At 54.0% G+C, this 22420-nt stretch overlaps 1 protein-coding gene across 8 annotated transcripts; it reads left to right on the plus strand.

Annotated features, from left to right (window-relative positions):
• Positions 1 to 257: 257 nt before the first annotated feature.
• On the plus strand, positions 258 to 22038 carry MLLT6 (MLLT6, PHD finger containing). 8 transcript variants are annotated; one of them, XM_016164753.2, is made up of 20 exons: positions 258 to 440; positions 1646 to 1725; positions 2200 to 2254; positions 2477 to 2586; positions 3496 to 3599; positions 3843 to 3936; positions 6173 to 6355; positions 7079 to 7177; positions 9575 to 9791; positions 10198 to 10812; positions 11280 to 11461; positions 11678 to 11786; positions 12974 to 13040; positions 13248 to 13393; positions 13881 to 14078; positions 14190 to 14278; positions 15412 to 15761; positions 16188 to 16278; positions 17311 to 17667; positions 18207 to 22038. In XM_016164753.2, exons 1-20 carry the CDS (start codon positions 332 to 334, stop codon positions 18246 to 18248), a joined length of 3297 nt encoding a protein of 1098 aa, XP_016020239.1. In that variant the 5' UTR covers positions 258 to 331; the 3' UTR covers positions 18249 to 22038. The 8 variants fall into 8 exon arrangements, with proteins under 8 accessions (XP_016020239.1, XP_016020242.1, XP_016020240.1 ...); XM_016164756.2 differs by having other exon boundaries at positions 9575 to 9713; XM_016164754.2 differs by having other exon boundaries at positions 6176 to 6355.
• The last annotated feature ends 382 nt before the right edge of the window (positions 22039 to 22420 follow it).

Below are 22420 nucleotides of genomic sequence, written 5' to 3' on the forward strand. Positions count from 1 at the left end.
GGCGGCCGGGCTACCCTGGTAGCTAGGCGCGCGGTGCGGAGGGAGCGAGTCCGGCGCGCGGGTCTCATTGTTGGGGGGGGGGGGCCGTCGGGGCATGAGGGCGAGAGCACGGCGGGGGGGGCGGCCAGACAGAGCGAGCGAGGAGGAGGAGGAGGAGGACGCCGAGGAGGAGGAAGGAGGAGGCAAAGAAAAGAAGCGGCGGCGGCGGCGGCGGCGGAGGAGGAGGAGGGAGCGAGGAGGCGCGCTGCCCCCCGCTCCCTCCCTCCCCCCCTGACCCCCGACCCCCGCCGGCCGGGCCCCCGCCCCAGCCCCGGAGGGAGCTCATGGGAGTATGAAGGAGATGGTAGGAGGCTGCTGCGTATGTTCGGACGAGAGGGGCTGGGCCGAGAACCCGCTGGTCTACTGCGATGGGCACGCGTGCAGCGTGGCTGTCCACCAAGGTACCGGGGGTGGCCCGCGGGGGGCGGCGGGACCGCGGGGGCGGCGCGCGCAAGGCGCCGGGGGGCCGCGCCCTCCGGAGACCTCGCTGGGCTTGGGCGCCCCTCCCCCACCCCACCTGAAGGAAAGGGAGGTGTCGGGGGTCTCCCCCTTCCCAGTCCTGGAGGACCGGGTCAGGCATTGTTTTCTTGCCTATTGTTCCAGTCCCGCGCCCCCCACCCCAAGTTGAGGGAGTTTGGGGACAGTCTAGGGGGCAATGAGTGTACTCTCCGCGCACCACACCGCCAGTGTCGGGGCTGCTAGGGTAATGTTTACCTTCGAGGCGTCCCCCTCCTGACCGGTTATTTTGGTCCCGGCTCTCGGAGGGAGAGGTCAAGGGGGAGTCATTCCCCCTCCCGCTTCCGGATACTGGGAGGAGCGGAATTGGGAAGGGAGGAGAAGGGTCCCGGGGGAGAGAGGACTCCTAAAATCCTCCGGGAAAGAGAGCGGATAGAAGAGAGATTGTACCGGGGGCCAGAATCCAGAAGAGGGAGGTTTGGAGTTTCCCCCAGCAGCACATGGTTCGGGAGTTAACTCCTTGAGGAATCTTGCTGAGGGCGCAGGCTGGCATCTCCCGCCTGCTTGGCACAGCCAGCTGCGCCCCCCCCCCCCTTCCTGGGATAGCCCTTAATGATGTCGCTGTAGACTCTTCCCGCCACTCGGCTATAGGTTACCTGCACTGCACCTGCCCTCAGCCTTGACCTTAGACCTGTACCTATTACAGTTAGAAGCAGAAGATAAGGTCTCTGGACCCCCAGCTTCTCTGCCTCTTCACTACTGTCCCTTTAAGAAATGCCCCCCCCCCCAATAACAACAAAAACGTGTTTGACTATTGTAAATGTTGTCCCTCTGGTTTTCTCCATTCCGGGTGATCTATGGCAGGAGCTGGGAAACAGGTCCAGAAAGGGCATGGGGGAGGATCTTCTAGAGTTTAAGGTCAAGGACTCAGACTTCCCACCTCTGTTTGGAGTGCTTGAAGGTTGGCTGTGTGCTGTTGGGTATTCTTAGTGGTCTTGTTGGCTAATGAGTGACCCCCAGACAGGGAAGCAAACCCCCCTGCTGGAACTGGCTCTAGTCTTTTAGAGTCACACACCCCCACCCCCCAGTTACTCTGGGAAAAGCCACTGCTGACAGATTTGCTCCTGTGACTCTCCTCCCCGACCCCCAGCTTGCTATGGCATCGTCCAGGTGCCAACAGGACCCTGGTTCTGCCGGAAATGTGAATCTCAGGAGCGAGCAGCCAGGGTGGTGAGTTTGAGGCTCCCCTCCCCCCTCCCACCCATACACCTGAACATTTCCCCTGGTTAAGCTAAGGTACTGTGGAGGCTAGGGTGGGACTGTCTGTCACACAGAACTTCCTGTTTCATGCATACCTATCACCAACCCCATCTCTTCCTCAGCTCATCCCTCCCTCTGCCCCACCTCAGGCACAGGGCCTTTTACTTTTGTTTGCTTGTTTGTTTGAACTTTTAATATGAAGTTTCCAACCTGTATAAAAGTAGAATACTGTAATGAACCTGATGTCCCCAGCACCCATCTTCAACAATTACCAACTCATGGCCCATTTTGTTTCCTCTATACCCCCACCCATTCCCCCATAGACAGCTTATCATTTCCTCCTGGGGCCCTTTGAATGTTCTGGGGGGAGGGGGCCAGCTCAGCAGATCCCCCACCCCCCTTTGGAAAGGCCCCCTCAATCCCTGTGCCCCCTTGCATTGGCAGAGGTGTGAGCTGTGCCCACACAAAGACGGGGCATTGAAGAGGACTGACAATGGAGGTGAGGGGTCCCTGAGCTCCAGAGCTCATCTGTTGAGGTCAGCAAGGCCCCTGAGCAGGGTCTGGGAAGTTCAGGAGCGGGGTGGAGGGCTGTTTCCCTTTCCTAGCTGGCACTGGAATTGATGGGAAAGCCATGGAGGAGGGGCCTGTCTGCAGTGGGGCTGTGAGGGGTCAGGGTCTCAGGCTTGCCATCGCAGCTGAGGCCGGCCCCACACTGCCCCAGGTTGGGCCCATGTGGTGTGTGCCCTCTACATCCCTGAGGTGCAGTTTGCCAACGTGCTCACCATGGAGCCCATCGTGCTGCAGTATGTGCCTCATGATCGCTTCAACAAGGTCAGCGGCCCCTGCTGTGCCCATACTAGCCCCCTCCCTAGCTGGGTCCCTCCACCTTTCTCTTCATCCAGTGTAATTTGTGTCCAGCCGACACTTTCAAGGAACTCAAGAAGAGAGTAGGCACCTTCTACTGACTGACAGACTCATGCTCATGTTCTGGAATTCAAGTACTGCCAGAGGGTAGACCTTAGCAAGCAGTTTGTTTGTTCATGCACCGAACACATTTTACTGAGTGCCTATTATGTGCAAAATCTGGGGTAAGGTACCACCAGGCACCTGGTGTTCAGTATTGCTCGAGAGAGATGTGCTACCTTCCCTATGGAACGCACACTCTTGTGTGAGAAGACTCTAAATATTAATAAACAAGGAAATAAAGTAAATACAGTTTGCGGTGAGTGCTGTGAAGAAAACAAGATATTGAAATAAAGAATACCTCATAAGGGGCTTCCTTTAAAGAAAGTGGTCAAGGAAAGAGACATTTAGGCTAAGACCTGGAGGTTAAGAAGGAGCCAGTCTTGAGGAGGGTAGGGTTTCAGGTTCCAGGCAGAAGGAAGAACATGCATAAAGGGCCAGAGGTGAGAATAGGTTCATCAGTGAGCGAGGTAGACATGGTCCCTGACCTTATAGGGCCCACCATCCAAGGACTGTGCTATCCATCATGGTGGCCACTTGCCACATACGGCTATGTAAATTAATTAATTATTATTTAAAATTCAGTTCCTCAGCCACATTTCAAGGGTTCAGTAGCCCCTGTGGTTCATGGCTACTACGTCAGACAGTGCAGTACCATTTCCATCATCACAGAAAGTTCTATTGGATAGCACTGACCTAGGATCATGGGGAGAGAATGGAACTGAAGGGTCCCTTAGGGTAGGAGGGAGGAGGAGATGATTGCTCTGTGTCCTGCAGACCTGTTACATCTGTGAGGAGCAGGGCCGGGAGAGCAAGGCAGCCTCGGGAGCCTGCATGACCTGTAACCGCCATGGATGTCGACAAGCTTTCCATGTCACCTGGTAAGACCCCTGCCTGCCCCCACACTTTCCCCTCTAGGGTTCTCTGGGATTCCAGGATAGCTGTACCAACTCCTTCTGATGTTTGCCATGGATGACAGCCAAATGAGTTCATCCTAGCTGCTATCCGTGGTGCTTTCCTTGGATGGTCTTGGCTTTGCCCCAGCCAGGGTCGGAGAGGAGAAAAGGAAGGAGACTGATCTGGTTTGTGGCCACACCCTTCTCAGTTTAGCCTCTCTTGGTTAGTGCCCAAATGGCAGGCTTGCTGTGTGAGGAAGAAGTGCTGGAGGTCGACAATGTCAAGTACTGCGGCTACTGCAAATACCACTTCAGCAAGATGGTGAGTCTCATCTGCCAGGGTGTGAGTGGGTTTGTCAGCCATGGCTTAGAGGGCGTGGGCTCTGGGCCAAGCTGGTGCCTAGTGCTGAGAGGACAGAGATGGAAGGAACCCAGTCTCTGCCCTTGAGGAGCTCTTCACTGGATGAAGAACAAATTGAAGTACAGCCTGAGAGATGTGAATCAGAGCTGAACCAAGCAGTGCATCCCAAGAAAGCAGAGCTCAGACCCTGTCTGTTACAGTGAGAGGCTTTAAGAAAGAGGCAGCATAGGAAGCTGACGGAGGGAGTAACAAGAAGAGCCAACATATGTGGAGCACAGACAACTGTCCCCCAGCCTCTGTACTAAGCTCTTTACCTTTGTTATTTTGTGCGACCTTCCCAAGAACCTTAAGAACTGTACTGTGTACTATATTTTTTCATCTTATAGATAAGTATAAGACCCACCAAGGTTATATAACTTATCTAACAGAGTATATGAGATTCAAAACACAATCTGATTTGAAAGCTCCTCAGGAGCCTGCCAAGCAAAGACAGAAAGAAAGGAATCCCAGGCAGAGGTACTGGCACGGGCCAAGTCCTGAGAGGAGGAAGAGAAATTTGCAAGCACAGAACAGGGTGTTTGGTAGGGTCAAGGCAGGAGATGAGGCAGAAAAGCTCAAACAGGGCTAGAATTGAGCTCGCTTCTGTCCAGGCTTCAGGGACCCAAGGAGAGGATTGAGAGGGGTATTGTCATGTTAGTGGAAAGAGCTGCATGTTCCAGAAGCTGTGGGGTATCCTGGAGAGGTAGGCTGTGGCCTGACTAGGAACTTACTTGGACCTCACTCCAATACCAAAGGCTCGTAAGGCTGCTTGTAAGTGGGAGGGTAACAGGATCAGATTTGTTTTTTAGGAAGATTACTCGGGCAGGCGCTGCGAAGCTGGATCCAAAGAGCTGAGGCTGGTGGCTGGTAGACAGCTGTGAGAAGGGGGGGACGGAGGGATAAGGCTGACCTCTAGAACCATTTCTAGGTAGACTTGCCCATGCGTGGGGGTGGCTGAGAGGGAGGAATTGAGGGTAGCATATAGGATCCAGGGTCTTGATGCTGAGTGGATAGGGCTTGAGCACCTTGGGGTGCTGTGAACAGGGGTGCAGCAGGCTTCTGTCCTTGCTCTACCCCAGACAGTACCAGTTTGTGCCTGTTGCCTGGTGTAATTAATAGTTATCTCCTTTCATTTTCAACTGTGTCCTGGTTTGGATCATAAATCATATGGTCACCTTGGTTTCAGGGTTGGATGATGACTTAGGACAAGGTAGGGAACTTGGTTTGGTTTATAGGAGGCGCCAAGTGGGAATGTTTCAGTCTGGTGACTGTCAGACCCGCCCCGCCCCGCCTGCCCTGCCCCTGCCCCCCACGAGTCAGGGCGGTAGTACTGGCCCCAGGCATATAAGGCTGGGGCTGGAATCCCCAGGTACCCACCAGGGTAAGGTGGGCCAAGGTGTGAAGGGAACCATGAAGGGGAGAGTCAGCAGGATAGGAGCAGTGCCCACTGCTAGGGAGTGATTGGGTCTCACAAGGTCTGAAATTAGTCCTTGGGTTTGGCAATTGGGAGGTAGTGGGTGGCCTTAGAGGGAGCGAGCAGCTGCAAGTCTGGGACAGGCAAAGCCATCAGATCGGGCAGCAAAGGGAAGGAGGGAGCAGACCCTGGCTGGGACGAGAGGCAGCTCAAGAGCACAAGGGTCATTTGGGTTTTTGTTGTGGATGTTTACTTCCTCCTTCTTAAGGGCAGCAGGTCCTTTTGGGCAGAAACAAGGGAGAAGGGCTGATGGCTGGAGTAAAGTATCTGGAGGGAAGGATGGGGTGTGGAATACAGGGGAGCAGGGGCTCCCACAAGGGTCCCCCACACATTCTCTACCTTAGGGAAGGAGGCAGAGGTGAGCCATGGCTCAGGCTGCCTAAGATGGGCCAAGAGAGCACCACGGAAAGAGGTGGGTGGAGAGTAAGGACCTATCTCCAGCTTTCCTTGCTGCAACCAAAACACCCCTGGATCTTCTGGGCCTCAGTTGTCAAATCTGTGCAGTGGGCAGGCCAGCTAGGGAAGCTCTGGGGACTGCCCAGAGCATTGTTAAAGACTCAAAGTCTTCTTAGTGACAGGCAGGGCGAGGGGCTGGCCCCCAGGATCACTTGACCTTCAGGAGCCTTTCCCTAAGCTAATGAGAGGAGAGTTTGGCAGGCAGTTCTTCTCAATTCTCTTTCCCAGAAGACTTCTCGGCATACCAGTGGGGGAGGTGGAGGAGCAGGAGGAGGAGGAGGAGGAGGAGGAGGAGGAGGAGGCACAGGGGGAGGTGGCAGTGGCTTCATCACTGGCCGGAGAAGTCGGTCAGCCTCGCCATCCACCCAACAGGAGAAACACCCTTCCCACCATGAGAGGGGCCAGAAGAAGGTAAAAATCTCCCTCCTGCTGTCCTGCCCACACCACACACACACACACACACACACACACACACCCACCCCCCCTCTTTCAAGAAGCCACCACAAGGTGCATCCAAGCTCTTGGGGGCTGCCCCCTTCTTTTCTCAGAGGCCACTGAGGGCTGGGAGGGGGCTGAGGAAGTGATATGTGAGGGTCATAGTGAGTGAGGTGAGGGCCTGACTTCCCTGGGGCTCTTCGTGTTACTTTGGTTCCTCCAGTGTCCTTCCCATGAAAAGACAGTGTCCTCAAAGCCCCCAACACATGGCCCTGCATGTTTACACACATGTCCACAGTCTAACCTTGTGTCAGCCCAATTTGTAAGCATACATGCCTACATCCCCTCATGCTACATGTCACAGTGTACCTGGCTCCTGTCCCTCTGCACAGCTCTGTGTCCCGGGTGGACACCCTTGCAGGTGCATACTCACGTGTGTGGTGCTCTGTGTCACTGGTGTGATAATGGGACAGGCTATTTTTAGCAGGCAGGGAGGATGAGGGGGAGGGGCTGTTGGCTCTCAGAGGAACCTGCCTGACCCACTCCTATCCAGCTGAAGTCCCCCAGTCCCTCCTTAGTGGAGATGGTGGCCACAAAGTCTATCTCTGAGAGGGGTCCTCTACCCACATGAATATGTCATGTTTACCTTTACTCCAAATGTCCCTCAACACCAATATCTGGTCACTTTTTCTTCCCCAGAGTCGAAAGGACAAGGAACGCCTTAAACAGAAGCACAAGAAGCGGCCTGAGTCACCCCCCAGCATCCTCACCCCGCCCGTGGTCCCCACTGCTGACAAGGTATGGCTGCCTGCCCACACCCAGCAGTGGGAGGGAGGCAAGGTGTGAGGGGTCAGGGTGAGCCAGGGACCTGGGTATCCCCTCAGCTTCAGAGTTAATATGCCTCTGCTCCCCATTTCAACCTCCTCTACTCCCCTCTTGTAGCCTAGGAGGGCCTGTGCTCCTCGGGCCCACCAATCACTGACCAACCAGGAGGGTAGGAGCGAGGTAGGGTACCGCCCTGCCTGCTAGCTGCTAGGTGTTCACACCTGCCTCTGTCCAGACACAGGGCCTCAGCACTAAGCTCTTGTCTGCGGGTACAGTACTCAGTCTGGTTCTCCAAGCTTCTGGGGCCCATTCCCAGAGATAGGTGGAGAAGACCCTTCCTTCTCACCCCTCCCCTGCATCAGAAAGATACCAGAGCCTGTTGCCTAACCAAAATCCTACTCCATGCAGGTTGTTGGGGCTGATAGTATACCCCATGGTAGCATGGGGGGGTAGGCTCCTGACAACATCCTAAACCTCCGACTCATCCCACCTTCCCAGTAGGGGCATGATGTGTCAGGCTTGTCTCCAGAAATGGACAACATATGGATAAGCAACTGGCAGGCCCTGCCAAGGCCAGGGAGTCACTAATCCAAGCCAGAGCAGCCCTTTCTGCCCCTCCTTCCATCCAGCCCTTCCCAGGGAAGGAGAACAAGGGCCTGGAGAAACTGCTTCCTCCTGTTGCCATTATTGCCCCATTCACCTCCAGTGCCTCAGAAGGTTGGCAGAGCTCTGGGCATCTTAACAGGAGGCTCAGGTATCAGGTTTCCAGGGTGATGTTGCTGTGGCAACGGTTATAGTAATCCTTTCCCCGCCCTGCTTTCCAGGACTCACCTGGAAAAGCTAGTCATCTCTGTCCTCTGACCTTTCCCTGGGGCCTGCAGACAAGTGGAAAGAGAGGGCCAGAGATCTGGGAGTTCTCCCAGTGACTGGGTGTCCCCTTGGACATTTTAGAACATTCTGCCTTTCCCCCTCTACTCACCCCATCATTTCAGCTACCCCTCCCCCTAGCCTCTCTCCTCCCTTGCTCTCAGAACCACATCTGGCTCCCTTCAGAACTCCAGCTGTTTAAAAGAACAAAGAGGAAGAGGAGACAAGGGCTCTGCCCAGGGAAGGCAGTGGCATGGTGGCTGTCATTCCCCCATCCACCCTCCCTCTGGCATTTGTGGGTTTAGCAAATGTTTACTAAATACCTGGTTTCCACCAGGAGGAAAAGCGCCATCCCTGGCAGTGATATGAAGCCCTAACTCTCCGCCTGACAGGCTCTCTTCTTGAACAGGGGGATAGAAGTGGTACACCGTGATTAGTTCATTTAATCCTCAAAATAGTCCAGTGAAGTAGGTATTTTATTAACATTATTTAATAAATGAATAAACTGAGGCAGAGAGATTATTTGCCCAAAAGTGTACAGCTAGTAAGTGCTAGAGTAAAGGTTTGAACCCAGGCAGTCTGGCTCGAAGGCTTATACGCCTAACCACCACAGACACTGGTTCTGTAGTATATTAATAGCAGTCACAGCCATCAGAATCATCATCATCATTGACCACACACTATGTATCTGACACTTTGCTCCTTGTAACTCTCCAAATTGGCATAATTAGCCCTGTGAGGACACTGAAGCTCAGCAAGGTTGAGAGACCATGCACTATAACACAGCAGTAAATGGCAGAGTCTGCCAGGCTCCTTGCCCAACCCGCCCAACCCCAGAGCCCATGCTCCTCCAACCCCCCACCCTGCTGCCCTCAGACATGGGGGTAGTATATTTCAGTACAGTGTAGCAACTGTTGACTTGGCTGATGTGGGTACACGGTGCCCTGGAAATAAGAGTACAGAGTGACTTGTTTCACTCTTGGTGTCTTAGGGTGGCTTCATGAAAGAGGGGACTTCCAAGCTGGATTTTGAAGAAGTTTATGAGAAGTTTTCAAGGAAGCAAGCTCACATCATCTAGGAAGGGCACAGAGTAGCCAGGGAATGGGTGTCAGCCAAGTGGCTACAGCTCGGGGTGAGCAGGGAGGAAGTGGTGATGACTAGAGGGCCGCCCTCTGCCCGCCCCCCGCCCCGCTAAGTATTTCATAAATGAAAGAGTGAACAGATGAGTACATCAGTACAGACTCTGGGACATTTTCATCTCTCTCCTGCCTGAGGCGAAGGATGGACAGCTTATTAGGTTCAGAGCGCTCCTCTCTTCTCATACCCAGAAGTTCCACAGCTACCCATCCCACCATCTCCTGCCCAGAAGTCCTTCCAGAAGCTAATTCTGAACTCTCCCTGTAAAGCCCCAGGTTCTGTGTGCTCCCAGGACTCCCAAGATGGGGTGAGCCCAGACCCAGGCTGCTGGCCTCAACCCTCCTCTCTCTTCCCTCCCACGCTCAGGTCTCCTCCTCAGCTTCCTCCTCCTCCCACCATGAGGCCAGCACTCAAGAGACCTCTGAGAGCAGCAGGGACTCGAAGGGGAAAAAGTCTTCCAGCCATAGCCTGAGTCACAAGGGGAAGAAGCTAAGCAGTGGGAAAGGTGTGAACAGTTTCACCTCCACCTCCTCTTCTTCCTCCTCCTCTTCCTCCTCCTCTGGGGGGCCCTTCCAGCCTGCAGGTGAGTGTGGGCAGGTGAGCCTCCTGGAGGAGGCTGGGAGTGGGACAGCCTTTGGCCCTAAGCTTTTCTAGCGAGGGCCTTTGCATATTAATTTGCATCTCATTTGCTTCTTAAATTGATGCGGGTTAATAGTGGGAGATCCCCACCAAGTCACTGTTCTCCAAACCCTCCCCTCAACCCCCCTTCCCTCTTGAGTTGGAACTCTCCTTCCACTTTATCATAGGCAGGAAAGTTTGGGGAGGGGTGGGGAGTCACTCATCCCAGGACACAGAGACAGAAACAGAACTAAGACAGGAAACCAAGAATCCCTATCCCCTGACCAGAGCCCTCCCCCTAGTGCACGTTGGGAGTGGGAGGGAGTGAGGGATCTGGGGTCCAGGTGTAAATCTGTTTTCCCTCTGTGCAGTTTCATCCCTGCAGAGCTCCCCTGACTTCTCTGCCTTCCCTAAGCTGGAGCAGCCAGAGGAGGACAAGTACTCCAAGCCCACAGCCCCCACTCCTTCAGCCCCACCCTCTCCCTCAGCCCCTGAGCCCCCCAAAGCTGACCTCTTTGAGCAGAAGGTGGTCTTCTCTGGCTTTGGGCCCATCATGCGCTTTTCCACCACCACCTCCAGCTCTGGACGAGCCCGGGCCCCATCCCCTGGGGACTATAAGTCTCCCCACGTCTCGGGGTCTGGGGCCTCAGCAGGCACCCACAAGCGGATGCCCACACTGAGCGCTGCCTCTGCGCCTGCTGAGGAGACCTCTGAGACAGGCCTGAAGGAGAAGAAGCACAAAGCCAGCAAGAAGAGCCGACATGGGCCAGGCCGTCCCAAGGGCAGCCGGAACAAAGAGGGCACTGGGGGCCCAGCTGTTCCCTCCCTGCCTGGTGCCCAGCTGGCTGGCTTTACCGCCACTGCTGCCTCACCCTTCTCCGGAGGTTCCCTGGTCAGCTCCGGCCTAGGTGGTCTGGCCTCCCGCGCCTTTGGGCCTTCTGGGAGCCTGCCCAGCCTGAGCTTGGAGTCTCCCCTGCTAGGGGCAGGTTAGTGACCCTTGGGGTTGGAGGGCAACTCAGGGTCCTGCCAGCTTAGTGATGGGACAGAGGCATAAACATGCAGTTAGAAGGAAATGTGATAGAAACTGTTCCTAAGGACAAAGGATAGAGGTGACAGTCACCTCCAAGACACCTCCTCTGCTACCTGTCTTCTGCATAGTTGTAGTGAGAGAGATTGTGTTAGATGGTTGGTTTGACTTAGAAAGGTTTGGTTGGGATATTGGAAAAGATTGGAATTCCCCAGGCCTGGCAGGACACTCTAATAAGCAGTCATGTCAAGCAGATGTCACCCAGGCAAGAAGGGACATCTGTGCAAGAAGGTTAGACTGGTATGTGGGGCCAGATCCAGGGTGAGCATTCTCCTTGGGGAGGGGCTGCCCCAGCCACCTGACGGAGGAGGGACTTGGGGGACTGGTGACTATATGCTTCCCTCTGTGTCCTTCTTGTGCCTTTAGGCATCTATACCAGTAATAAGGACCCCATCTCCCATGGTGGCGGAATGCTGCGGGCTGTTTGCAGCACACCCCTCTCCTCCAGCCTGCTGGGGCCCCCAGGGACCTCTGCCTTGCCCCGCCTCAGCCGCTCCCCATTCACCAGCACCCTCCCCTCCTCCTCTGCTTCTATCTCCACCACTCAGGTGAGGCCTTACTCCTGGGCTCCTCCAACCCTGGGCAGGTGGGGGACAGGCTGCCAAGGACCCCAAACCTCCATGGGCTTAATCACCACCAGAACTTCTCCCTCTCTCTGGTCCTTTCTCCTCCCCATCACACCTGGTCCTCTCCACCTGGTACACACAGTTGTGCCCTAGATCCAAGAATAACCACCAGGCTAGACTCTACCTCCTTTCCCTCAGGTGTTTTCTCTGGCTGGCTCCACCTTTAGCCTCCCTTCTACCCACATCTTTGGAACCCCCATGGGTGTCGTTAACCCCCTCCTCACCCAAGCTGAGAGCAGCCACACAGGTATGTGAGCCTCTGAACCCATTCCCCTTTCTTCTCAAAGGCCTAAGGGGCACCCAACACTTGCATGTCACCCCAAAATGGATAGGAAGGCTTTCTGGCTGCCCCCTCCCTCTGGTCATTGCCCACCCTGCAAAAAAAAAAAAAAAAAAATCCACACACAACAAACCAGGGTACACTCTCATATTAAAACCTGGTGAGGTCTTGGGTCAGGGCAGGAAAGAATTGCTACTGTTCATTTCACAGAAGAAAGGCAGAGATTAATCTTCAAAGCAGTTGAAGTAGGGAAAGGCAGAGCTAGAGCTCAAATTCTGGTCCTCTGACTTCAAGCCCACTTCTCTTAACCACCTGCAGCATAGCTCCCCGCTGGCCTCTTAGAGTCCTGAGGATCAGCAGAGAGATCTCGCCAGCTGGGCATCCAGTTCTCTGGGTATTTAAATGTTAAAGGGGCGGGTCACAAGCACTCCACCCTCTCCCTGGAGAGTCAACCCAGTCTCAGAGAGCTGATTGGTGCAGAGACACCACCCGGACGGCTAGGGGGCGTGGTCTACCTCCTGGCAGCCAGTCTTAATAGGCCTTAAAGGGGCCAAATTTGATTCCAGAATTAAAGAGTAAGGTAACTTTTTTCCCCCTTTAACCCAAATCGGAGTTATGTGGCCCAACCAAAGGTTTTGCCGTCTAACTTGTGAGTTTATAAAAAGTCATACAAAATATTATAATAGTTACAATTATTAAGGGATTGCTGCATGCAGCTTAACACTTCATATTTATTAGTTTATTTTAATTCTCGTAACAGTCACTTCAGAGGTTAGTTTCAAGTCCAAGTTCACAGACCAAGTATGAGGTCCAAATTCAACCAAGTACTGTCTAGACCCCAAATTTCTGTAACTGAAGCTTCCCGGAAAGAAATTGGGAGGTGGATCTAAAAGTAGCCAGGCAGCCCGGAGCCTTTCTGCCTAGAGAAAGGGAAAGAGACCAGATCCATGGCTTTACCTCCCGGGGGCGGGGCGGGTTTCCAAGCCAGAGCTCCTAGCGCCTTAGGAGCTATAATTGCCAGACTGGGGTTGGGAGATCCTGGGGCTAAGGGGTCTATGGTAAGGTCCCAGATCCCGCACCCACTTCCCAGGCGGGCACCTTGAGGCCGACCGCACCCCTCCCCCGCTGACCCCTACCCTCCTTCTCCTTCCAAGAGCCAGACCTGGAGGACTGCAGCTTCCGGTGTCGGGGGACCTCCCCCCAGGAGAGTCTGTCTTCCATGTGAGGGAGGGGGCAGCCACTTGGGGGAGGAGCTGGGAGCGGGGCTGGAGGGACACTGGGGGAGGAAGGATGGAGAATCGGGAGCCGCTGGGAGAGGGAGGGGTCCAGAAGGGGATGACTGGAGTCCCTGAGGGGGGAGGAGGAAGAGAGGGAGACTCTAGTTGGGGTATGAAATAAGCCCGAGCCCTGTTTCCCTTCTGACCTCAGGTCCCCCATCAGTAGCCTCCCCGCACTCTTCGACCAAACAACGTCCGCACCTTGCGGGGGCAGCCAGTTAGACCCAGCAGCCCCAGGAACGACTAACATGGAGCAGCTGCTAGAGAAGCAGGGAGATGGCGAGGCCGGCGTCAACAGTGAGGCGGGGTGGCGCAGGGCTGGAAGACGTGCCCCAGGACCCCCAGACTCAATCACCCTTCTCCCCGAGGTCCCCAAAAGTCTTTAAGGTTCTGCCTCTCGGCCCAGCCTCAGCCTTAACTCTTGCCAACCTCAGCCTCACCTTTAACCCCTGATAGGTCCTACTTCTAGCCCCTCCCCCTCTGTACCCCGTTTTGACTCTTACAGCTTCCTGTCTCATACCTTACTAAGCCCAAACTTCTAACCGCCCCTTCCCTTGCAATCACAAGGCCTCAAACTGAGGCTCAGGCCCCGCCCCTGGCCCTCACACCTCAGGCTCCCCGGGTCCTGCCTTCCGCAACTCACCTGAATCCTTCTCAAGCCCGAGCCTTCTAGGTCTCATTTGGTGTCCTCCGCCACCCCCCCGCCCCTCCAAGCCCCGCCTCCGGTCCTCTGGCCCCGCCCTCAGCCCTCAGTGCTCCGGCGTTCTCTCCCGTTTCTCTGCAGTCGTGGAGATGCTGAAGGCGCTGCATGCGCTGCAGAAGGAAAACCAGCGGCTTCAGGAGCAAATCCTGAGCCTGACGGCCAAGAAGGAGAGGTTGCAGATTCTCAACGTGCAGCTCTCTGTGCCCTTCCCTGCCTTGCCTGCCGTCTTGCCTGCCGCCAACGGCCCTGTCCCTGGGCCTTATGGCCTGCCTCCCCAAGGTAAGGGAATCCCATCCAGCCCAGGAGTGGAGGCCGCTGCAGAACTGTAGGAACTAGCCTCGACCTCAGCCCCTGACCTTCTCTGATCCTTCTCTGATCCTCCTCCCTCAGCCGGCAGCAGCGATTCCTTGAGCACCAGCAAGAGCCCCCCGGGGAAGAACAGTCTTGGCCTGGACAACTCCTTATCCACGTCTTCCGAGGTGGGCACCACGGGGAGGGGCATTGGGGATGAGCAGGAGATGGGAGACCGCAAGGTTCTCCTGGTCCCACCTCTATACCCTGCTGCTCTTGGAGGCTGGGCAATGAAGTGATTGAGCAATAGGTTGACTGATCTGTTCATTTCTTCATTAGATAAGTAATTATAAGGTGTCTGCTTGGTGCCAGGCACTTGCTAAGTAATCAGTGAGCAAAATGGATGCAGTCATCTTGAAGATAGGCTCCAAGAAAACAAACCAGAAAATAATTACAAACCAGAAAAAGTGCTAAGATGGAAATAATTTGAGGCTGTGAGGAAGAATGGGGGTGGGATTCTCCTGTAGACATAAGATGGTTAGGGAAGGCCTCCGTGAGAAGTATTTGTGAAGGGTTTAATACCCTGCCTCACACAAAAGAATTCCTGTATAATTGATGGTGGTTGGGATAGCAGTTGCTATTGTTATGTTGTGGTTATTATTGAAATCAAACTAGTTTCTTATTTTCTCTGCCATTTGTTAACTGTGTGACTTGGGTAATAATAATCATCATAATAACTAACATTAATTGCACACTTGCCCTTTGTCATGTCCTGTGCTAAGATTTTTAAAGCATTAGTTTGTTTAGTCTTCACTTTGGAATAGATACTTATGAAATAGGTACTACTGTTACTTCCACATTGAGTAATTTAAGGCAGAGAAACCACTCAAGCCATTGAATTGTAGACATAGGATTTGAACCCGAACCTTTCACTCTGGCTGTCTGCAGAGTTATTTAGCCTGTCTAAGGATCAATGACTTCACCTATAAAGTGAGAATAAGGAGATAATGCAGGTCAGGCATTGACCCCTCGAGTCTGGTTTACTACGTGCTCACTACTATCATTGATGTTCAGTATTAAGCAAGAATGTAAGAAGTGCTGGGCTCCCAGGAAGTGGTCTGTAAACATGATTTGTGAATATGATTTGGATTCTTAGCCTTAATCCCTAAGCCTTGCTTCTTCCTCCTGGGTAGCTCTGCCTGGGGGTAAGTTGGGGGTGGCTGTGTTCTGTAAGAATGCTGATGGGTACTGGGCCGGGGGCCAGAAAGGTCATGCTGGCCCCCTGCCCTTCTGACCCCTCCCTTCCCCCCTCCCTTCCCAGGACCCACACTCAGGCTGCCCCAGCCGCAGCAGCTCGTCGCTGTCCTTCCACAGCACGCCCCCACCGCTGCCCCTGCTCCAGCAGAGCCCTGCTACCCTGCCCCTGGCCCTGCCTGGGGCCCCTGCCCCGCTCCCACCTCAGCCACAGAACGGGCTGGGCCGGGCACCTGGGGCAGCGGGGCTGGGGGCTATGCCCATGGCTGAGGGGCTGTTGGGGGGGCTGGCGGGCAGTGGGGCCCTGCCCCTCAATGGGCTCCTGGGGGGGTTGAATGGGGCTGCTGCCCCCAACCCTGCGGGCTTGAGCCAGGCTGGCGGGGCCCCTACGCTGCAGCTGCCAGGTTGTCTAAACAGGTGAGGGAGAGCTCAGCCTGGGGAAGGGAATGGGGAGGTCGGCTCTGGGAGGGACTCCCCCCAACACCCACAGACCCCCAAAAGGAAAAACATCCTCCGGTCTTACAGGGTATAGAATCTAGTCACCTCTTGGCCCCAGGTACTCCCTAGATGTAAGTGCCCTCTGGATGGCAACTTTCCAGGGACAAATTGTCTTTTATTTCTTGTACCCCAATCTAGGTTTTCCTTCTGGGAAAGTTTTTCCATCTAACTTGTCTCCCTCCCATTATACTCTCTGAACTCAGTCTGTTTCTCTTTAGTTCTCTAAAATCACACATCCTTGCCTCTCTCCACCTGGGTCTGAGGGAGTCTGGGAACTTGTGGGAGGGTGGGGAAGATTGTTTCCCTATCTCTTCCCATGGTCTGTGTTTTGTGCCCCTCCCTCAGCCTAACGGAGCAGCAGAGACATCTCCTGCAGCAGCAAGAGCAGCAGCTCCACCAGCTCCAGCAGCTCCTTGCCTCCCCACAACTGACCCCGGTAATGCCCTCCCTTCCCAGGCCGCCTCCCATCCCTAGTTCTTCCAGGAGGGCACATCTCAGGCTGTCTATGCCAGCCTGGGGAGGGAGGGCTGCCCCAGGCTGGGCTGAGGTTACACCTGTGATACTGGGGTTGAGCTCTTAAAGAGCATCCCCTATGGGACAAAGGGGATAAGGGTTGCTCTCAGGGCCCCATGGGCATTGGGGAAAGGATGCTATAGTGGCCCCACCACATCCTGAAAGCAAATCTAGAGGGTGGTGAGTCCTCAGTTTCTGAGCATTTCCAATCCCAGCCTCAAGGATCTTCAGGGTTTGTGTGGAGAGGTGGCCGAGCAGGTGACACCCCCTCAACTTTTTTGGTCTGTCTTGTATGGTGGGTTGGCTAACATTTCCTTTGGAGAAAAGGATCTGTGTGCCCTTCAAAAAGGAGGGAGTTGGAAAAATAGAAAAAAAAAAACACAATTATTTTCACATAAAGAAACATCAGAAAGAGATACAAGAAACTAGTTCAACTGGTTATCTGTCAGGGCCAGATGGAAACAGGGGTTGGAGCAAGATTTCCTACGGTAAACCTTGATACTCTGTTTTGGTTTTTGGAACACTGAAAATGCTTTGCCTACTCAAAGCAAAAATAAATTAAACTTAAAGGGGGGGGGGGGGACCAGAAGAGAGGGAGCGGAAAACTATTGAACTAGATTAGTATTTCTCAGCTTGAGGTCATACCACCCCTTGAGGCATTTATGGTTGTCATAGAGACTGAGGAACTGATTTAGTGGGCGGGTGGGGCCAAGGGTGTTAAACACCCTGTGCTTGGCAAGTAGTGCCCCAGCTGACAAACACTGATGGTGTGTAATCACTTTGTTGTCCAGAGGGGAGACTGAGACCCAGAATGGGGACTTAGAGACAAGAGAACCTTGACTATATCCCAGGTCTCTTGCCTCATGGATACACTGTGATGGGACGGAGCCCGGGCCAAGCAGGGCAAGCTGGTCTCGGGGACCACAAGCTGATGAACAGTCTGGCCTACTTGCAGGAACACCAGACCGTTGTCTACCAGATGATCCAGCAGATCCAGCAGAAGCGGGAGCTGCAGCGGCTACAGATGGCTGGGGGCTCCCAGCTGCCCATGGCCAGCCTGCTGGCAGGAAGCTCCACCCCACTGCTGTCTGCGGGCACTCCTGGCCTGCTGCCCACAGCATCTGCCCCACCCCTGCTGCCCACCGGAGCCCTGGTGGCTCCCTCTCTCAGCAACAACACAAGTCTCATGGCCGCAGCAGCTGCGGCTGCGGCAGTAGCAGCAGCAGGCGGCCCTCCAGTCCTGACTGCCCAGACCAACCCCTTCCTCAGCCTGTCGGGGGCAGACGGCAGTGGCAGTGGCCCCAAAGGAGGGGTAAGTAAGGTGTCCAGGGCTGTCCTGTCTTCCTTCTCTGGGATGGGCAGAAGTACAGCATCAGAAGGTACATCATTAGATGCATCATCATTAGGAAAAAGAAGGTGACCCCTAGGTCAGCAAAGCACCCTGCTTCACTTCCCAGGGCCTCCGTTGGCATGTGGGTACCCTCCTGCAGATCCAAGAACAATACACTCTGAGCATGGACTAATAGTAAAAAGACCAATTAGAAAAGGATAATGCTCTGGGTGAGCCATTTCCAAAAAGGCCCTCCCACCTCCCTCCGGGGACATACAGCCAGAGCCCAGGATAATGACCGTGGCTGGCACATGCCTACTTAGCCAGGCACCCTGGTGCAGGGCAACTCCCCACTCAACAGGTTGACCCTGCTGTGCACCCACTAGATGCAAGGCCAGGAGCTTCAGCTGGGCTCCCTTGCCGTATCCTACAAGAGCTTTCTTGACCTAGAGAGCTGTTCTCAACTAGGTGTTGGGACCAGTCACCTTCCAAACCCCGAGCTTCCCTTCCTTTCTTTCCAGACTGCTGACAAAGGAGCCTCAGCCAACCAGGAAAAAGGCTAAATCTACCCACAGCCCTCCTGACCCCCCACCCTAAGTGGAGGGGGCAGTCCTGGCCTGAAGGGTCCTAGCCTGGAGCAGGCACCTGCACCTAGACACTGGAGAGCCCCAGCCCAGAGCACATGCTTGAGACCTGGGGAGTGTGGAGCACTTCTGGTGCTGAGCACTGAGACCGAGAAGGGAGCTCCTTCCATCTGGCCCCCTTCCCCCTCTGCACTAACCCTTTGTGAGGGGCTCAGAGGGAAGACAGGCTCCAAGTCCGCCTAGAAGCCCCTATTCTCAGCAAATGTTTTGAGGTCCCCCAGAGAGCAGAGTGGGCCATGGCATAAGTGGGGGGGTTGGTTGTACCCGCCACATAAAATGGATCAGCACTTGAGTGGGAAGAAGTGGGGAATAGGCCCTGGGCCTGCCCCTTTGCAGAAATCTGTTATGGAAGAAGAGGTGGCCCTACTGTACCTGCAGTTTCTTCCCAGCCCGAGCAGATGGCAGGAGGGATCCCTTGGATTATTTCTAGCCAGTCCCCTTCCCCTGCCCCCCCAAAAAGGATCACAAGCTGAGCTTGTAAAAACCCACAGACTAGGGGGCTGAGGAAGGGGCAAGATGGCCTCAAACTTGGCCCAAGCCTCCCCGCCTCTGGGGGGCAGAGCAATGATGGGTTGGGGGAGGCCAGGGGGAGGAGGCCCAGCTCCCTGGGTTCCCTGTCCCTTGTTTGCACTATTGGATTTAGGAGTGCCGAGGGTGGGGAGATGGAGCTGCCTGACTCAGAGAGCGTGTGTGCATGTGTGCGCGTGTGTGTCTGTCTACCTGTTTCTCCCTGGACCTGGAGCAGCTGAGGGCAGGGATAAGAGTAGCGCTCATGGGGGGCGCGGGGAGCTCCCAGCTCTTGTTTGCACCCTCCCCACCTCACCAACTTTGGTCCCTTTCTGGGGCATGAATGGTTAACAAAAACCAGAATGGTACTCCAATATTGGAGATTAACTGGGGGCTGAGGGCTTTGAATCAGGGTAATATCCTGCCTTCCCTCCCCCAGACCCTACATGGTCTCAGTGCCCCCTCAGAGCTCCCCTTCCCCCACTGATAGTTGATCCTACTTCCCTGGCACAAGGGGAGCCCCAGGGATTGGGGGACAAGGCATGGGGGCAGGTAAAGTGCCACTTTCTTTAGTGAAGACCCCACCTCCCAGAATTAGCTAGCCCGCTGCAGAACCCTACCCCCACCCCCACCAACCAGGGGAGACTTAAGCTTAAGCTGACCTAACAACTGTCCTTTTGCCTACCAGCTATTTCCCCCGGGTTGTAGTGGGCAGTACTTAAATTCTCACCTTAAAGGGTCCTCACCTGCCCAGAGCCTTTGGTGGCGAAGGCAGAGGGGCCGGGTGGGACAGCCAGGAGAGGGGCGAGGTTGAAGCCTGTGTCTGTGTTTCAGTTGCACTGGGGTTGGAGCCAGGAGAAGGCATTTCCAGCTTTCCCTGATGCTCATGTCTTGTCAGTCTCTTTGCATGTGTGGATTTTTTGTGTGTGTGTTTCTGTTTGGTTTTTGTTGTTGGTTTTTTTTTTTTTTTTAATAAAGAAAAGAAGATGTGTATATTTTTGGCAATGACAGAAACGTAGTGCAGATATATTTTTGCCTGTGCTGCTCAACTGGTTTTTTTCTGATACTGAAAATAATATTAATATTCCTGTTAAGACTTTGTAAGATGTTAGGGAGCAGATGATGGAGGGAGGTGGGTGGGAATCCTTCAGAGGCAATTTCTTAGGCACTTGCAAGGGCTTGGGGGGAGGGGGGAGGCAGTTGTGATGACCTCAGAAATACTCACTTTTTATTAATGCTAAATATCAGTTAGAAATTATAGAATTCAGCATTTTATTCATCTTCATCTATTAAGCTCTCTAACTCCCTGCCCCCAAACCACTGAAAAGAAAAATAACCTTCAGAGATTCTTAGAAGAGTTGTTCATTCACACCCACACCCTTGCCCAAGGCCCACCCACTTAGAGCTTAAGTCAGCTTCTGTTCTGGATGGCATGTGAAGTAAATCCACTCAGCCCAAGGCTGCTGTGGTGGAGAGTGAGAGGTCCAAATGATTTAGTGCACTGGAACCAAGACCTCCCCACTCTTAGCACCCAAGAGAGTCTGGGGTTCTCATCTCCAAGAGTCTGTGTTTTCCAACTTTCCCCAGGCTGAGGTGCAGCAGCAGGTAGCCAGGTTGAATTTGAAGACGAGACCTAGGCTGGGTATGGATTGGTGGTCTCCCTCAATTTGGGGTGGGTGTAGGGGCTGAGAGAGGTAGTACATTTCCATCTTTTAGGGAGATTTATAATAGGAAAGGTCCGGGGATCTTCCGGAAGGAGCAGGCTCCCACTGTGGAGGGATGGCTGTACTGACCTCACCCTCTCTAGCCTCAGTCCTTTTTTCCAGGACAAATTTGAATGGGGAGTGGGAAGGGATGCAGATTTGTAGGTCTCTGTCTAGGGGAGGGGAAGGATGTGGTTTGCAGGGTGGAAGTAGAGTTTAAAAATGCATGAGAGTGGAGCTTCTACATCATCACCCTCAGAGGTATGAGTGGGGTGTGTTTGCAGAGCCACTGTCTACCCTTGAGGTCACAATGGGTGCATGAGTGTCACAGCTTGAACGGATGTGACTTTAGGGGTCATTTAGCCAGCTCCTCACTTCACAGGTGATACCTCCAACCCTAGGAGGGGTAGGGGCTCGGGCAGAGCCAGGACCAGCCCTCAGGACCCTGGCATCCTGGTCCTCCACTCTCCCGCCCCACTGCACCGCCTTCATGTGGCTGTCTGTTTGTCACTGTGTGTTGTAAGTGTGGGGCTGTGCCCAGGGTGGGAGAATATCTATGTAGCGCTGACTGTCTTAGCTCAGAGCTGATGGATCCTCTCCATTGACAATGACACTTTAAAGGTTTTGTTGTTGTTGTTTTTGTTGTTTTAAGTTTTTCCTGTGTGTGAGTTTTTCCCCAGGCCCCAGGGTCTACTGCTGCCTCTACGTACCCTTACCTTGAGGCCGATGAGTGTACCTCTGCCATTCCTGTACTGAGTTGTAGGGAAGTACTGGACAAGTGAGGGGAGCCAGAGCCAGGGGCCAGCTCTGAGAAAGGGTAACTTCCACACTTCCCTTTCCCAAACTGGAACTGCAAACAAGTTTTTAAAAGCATAGGCTCCCCTGTGCCAGCTCCAGCAATCTTCCTTGGTGTGTGGTGGGCCAGAGTTAGGGGTAGGCAGCTTGTTCCCAATTCTCCTTTATCCCAACTTATTTTCCTGGGAAGAGGTGCCTGGAGGGATTAAAGTCACTTCAATTAGAAATTTGGAAGAAGGTGAGGCCCAGGACCCTGATCACATCAATGAGATTAAAAGTGTCTAGCTCCCTACCACTTTGACTTGATCTACTGAAAAGTTGGGGACTGTGGGGTGCCTTCATTTTCCTTTGCTTCCTCTAGCCCAACTTGGGACTTAGGTGGCAAGACTGGAGACCCAAACCCTGATTCCCACCCCCACCCTTTTCCATCCCAGCCTGTCTCAATGTAGCAGACCTTCCTAGGGGAGCAGGGAGGGGAAGCCACAGTTTGCAAACCCAGGGCTCCTTTTTCATTCTTTCTAAAACCTTTATATCCTCAGCCCAAAAGGCAATGCCCCCCGCTGCCACCTCCAAGCCTGGAATTGTGCATAACCCGGATCTTGTATCTTTGTATAACGGATGTTATTTGTACGAAGGGCAGTTCGTATACAGCACTTGTTCTTTTAATAAAAGAAAGTTTTACAAAAAAAAAAAAAAAATCCAAAGAGACCCTGCTTTGTCTGGCTTTATTGAAGGGAAAGGGAGGTGGAGTGCCAACTGTGGGAGCGCGCTGGGAGGGAATGGAGGTAAAGTCTATTACATATCTTCAATCACTCAGAATAGTAGGTCACCAAAATGCACAAAGTACCCAGGCTGCATATTGAGCACTCGGATACCCGTGCCCCACCCACAAGAATGTGATATGTAGGCCCAGGCAGGCAGGAATCTGTTCAAACAAACAAACAAATAAAAAAACCTCCCTAGGTTATGAGATGTACCTGCCTTGCACTTCCAGAAACACTGGCTTTGACTGCGGGAGAAAAAGGCTCCCTCCTAGGAGGATCCTGGCCCTGGAGGGAATGGGAGGGTGTACGTGGCTTGGGAGGG

The sequence above is a fragment of the Rousettus aegyptiacus genome, unplaced genomic scaffold (genome assembly GCF_014176215.1).
Source record: "Rousettus aegyptiacus isolate mRouAeg1 unplaced genomic scaffold, mRouAeg1.p scaffold_m13_p_6, whole genome shotgun sequence".
Taxonomy (NCBI): domain Eukaryota; kingdom Metazoa; phylum Chordata; class Mammalia; order Chiroptera; family Pteropodidae; genus Rousettus; species Rousettus aegyptiacus.

What these genes read in the sequence shown, in the direction of transcription:
- MLLT6 (XM_016164753.2), top strand. Translation starts at nt 332, where the DNA reads ATGAAGGAGATGGTAGGAGGCTGCTGCGTATGTTCGGACGAGAGGGGC. An exon ending in AGCTGAGAGCAGCCACACAG is followed by an intron (nt 11,787 to 12,973) that starts GTATGTGAGCCT and finishes TCTCCTTCCAAG; the next exon opens with AGCCAGACCTGGAGGACTGC. An exon ending in CCTTATCCACGTCTTCCGAG is followed by an intron (nt 14,279 to 15,411) that starts GTGGGCACCACG and finishes CTCCCTTCCCAG; the next exon opens with GACCCACACTCAGGCTGCCC.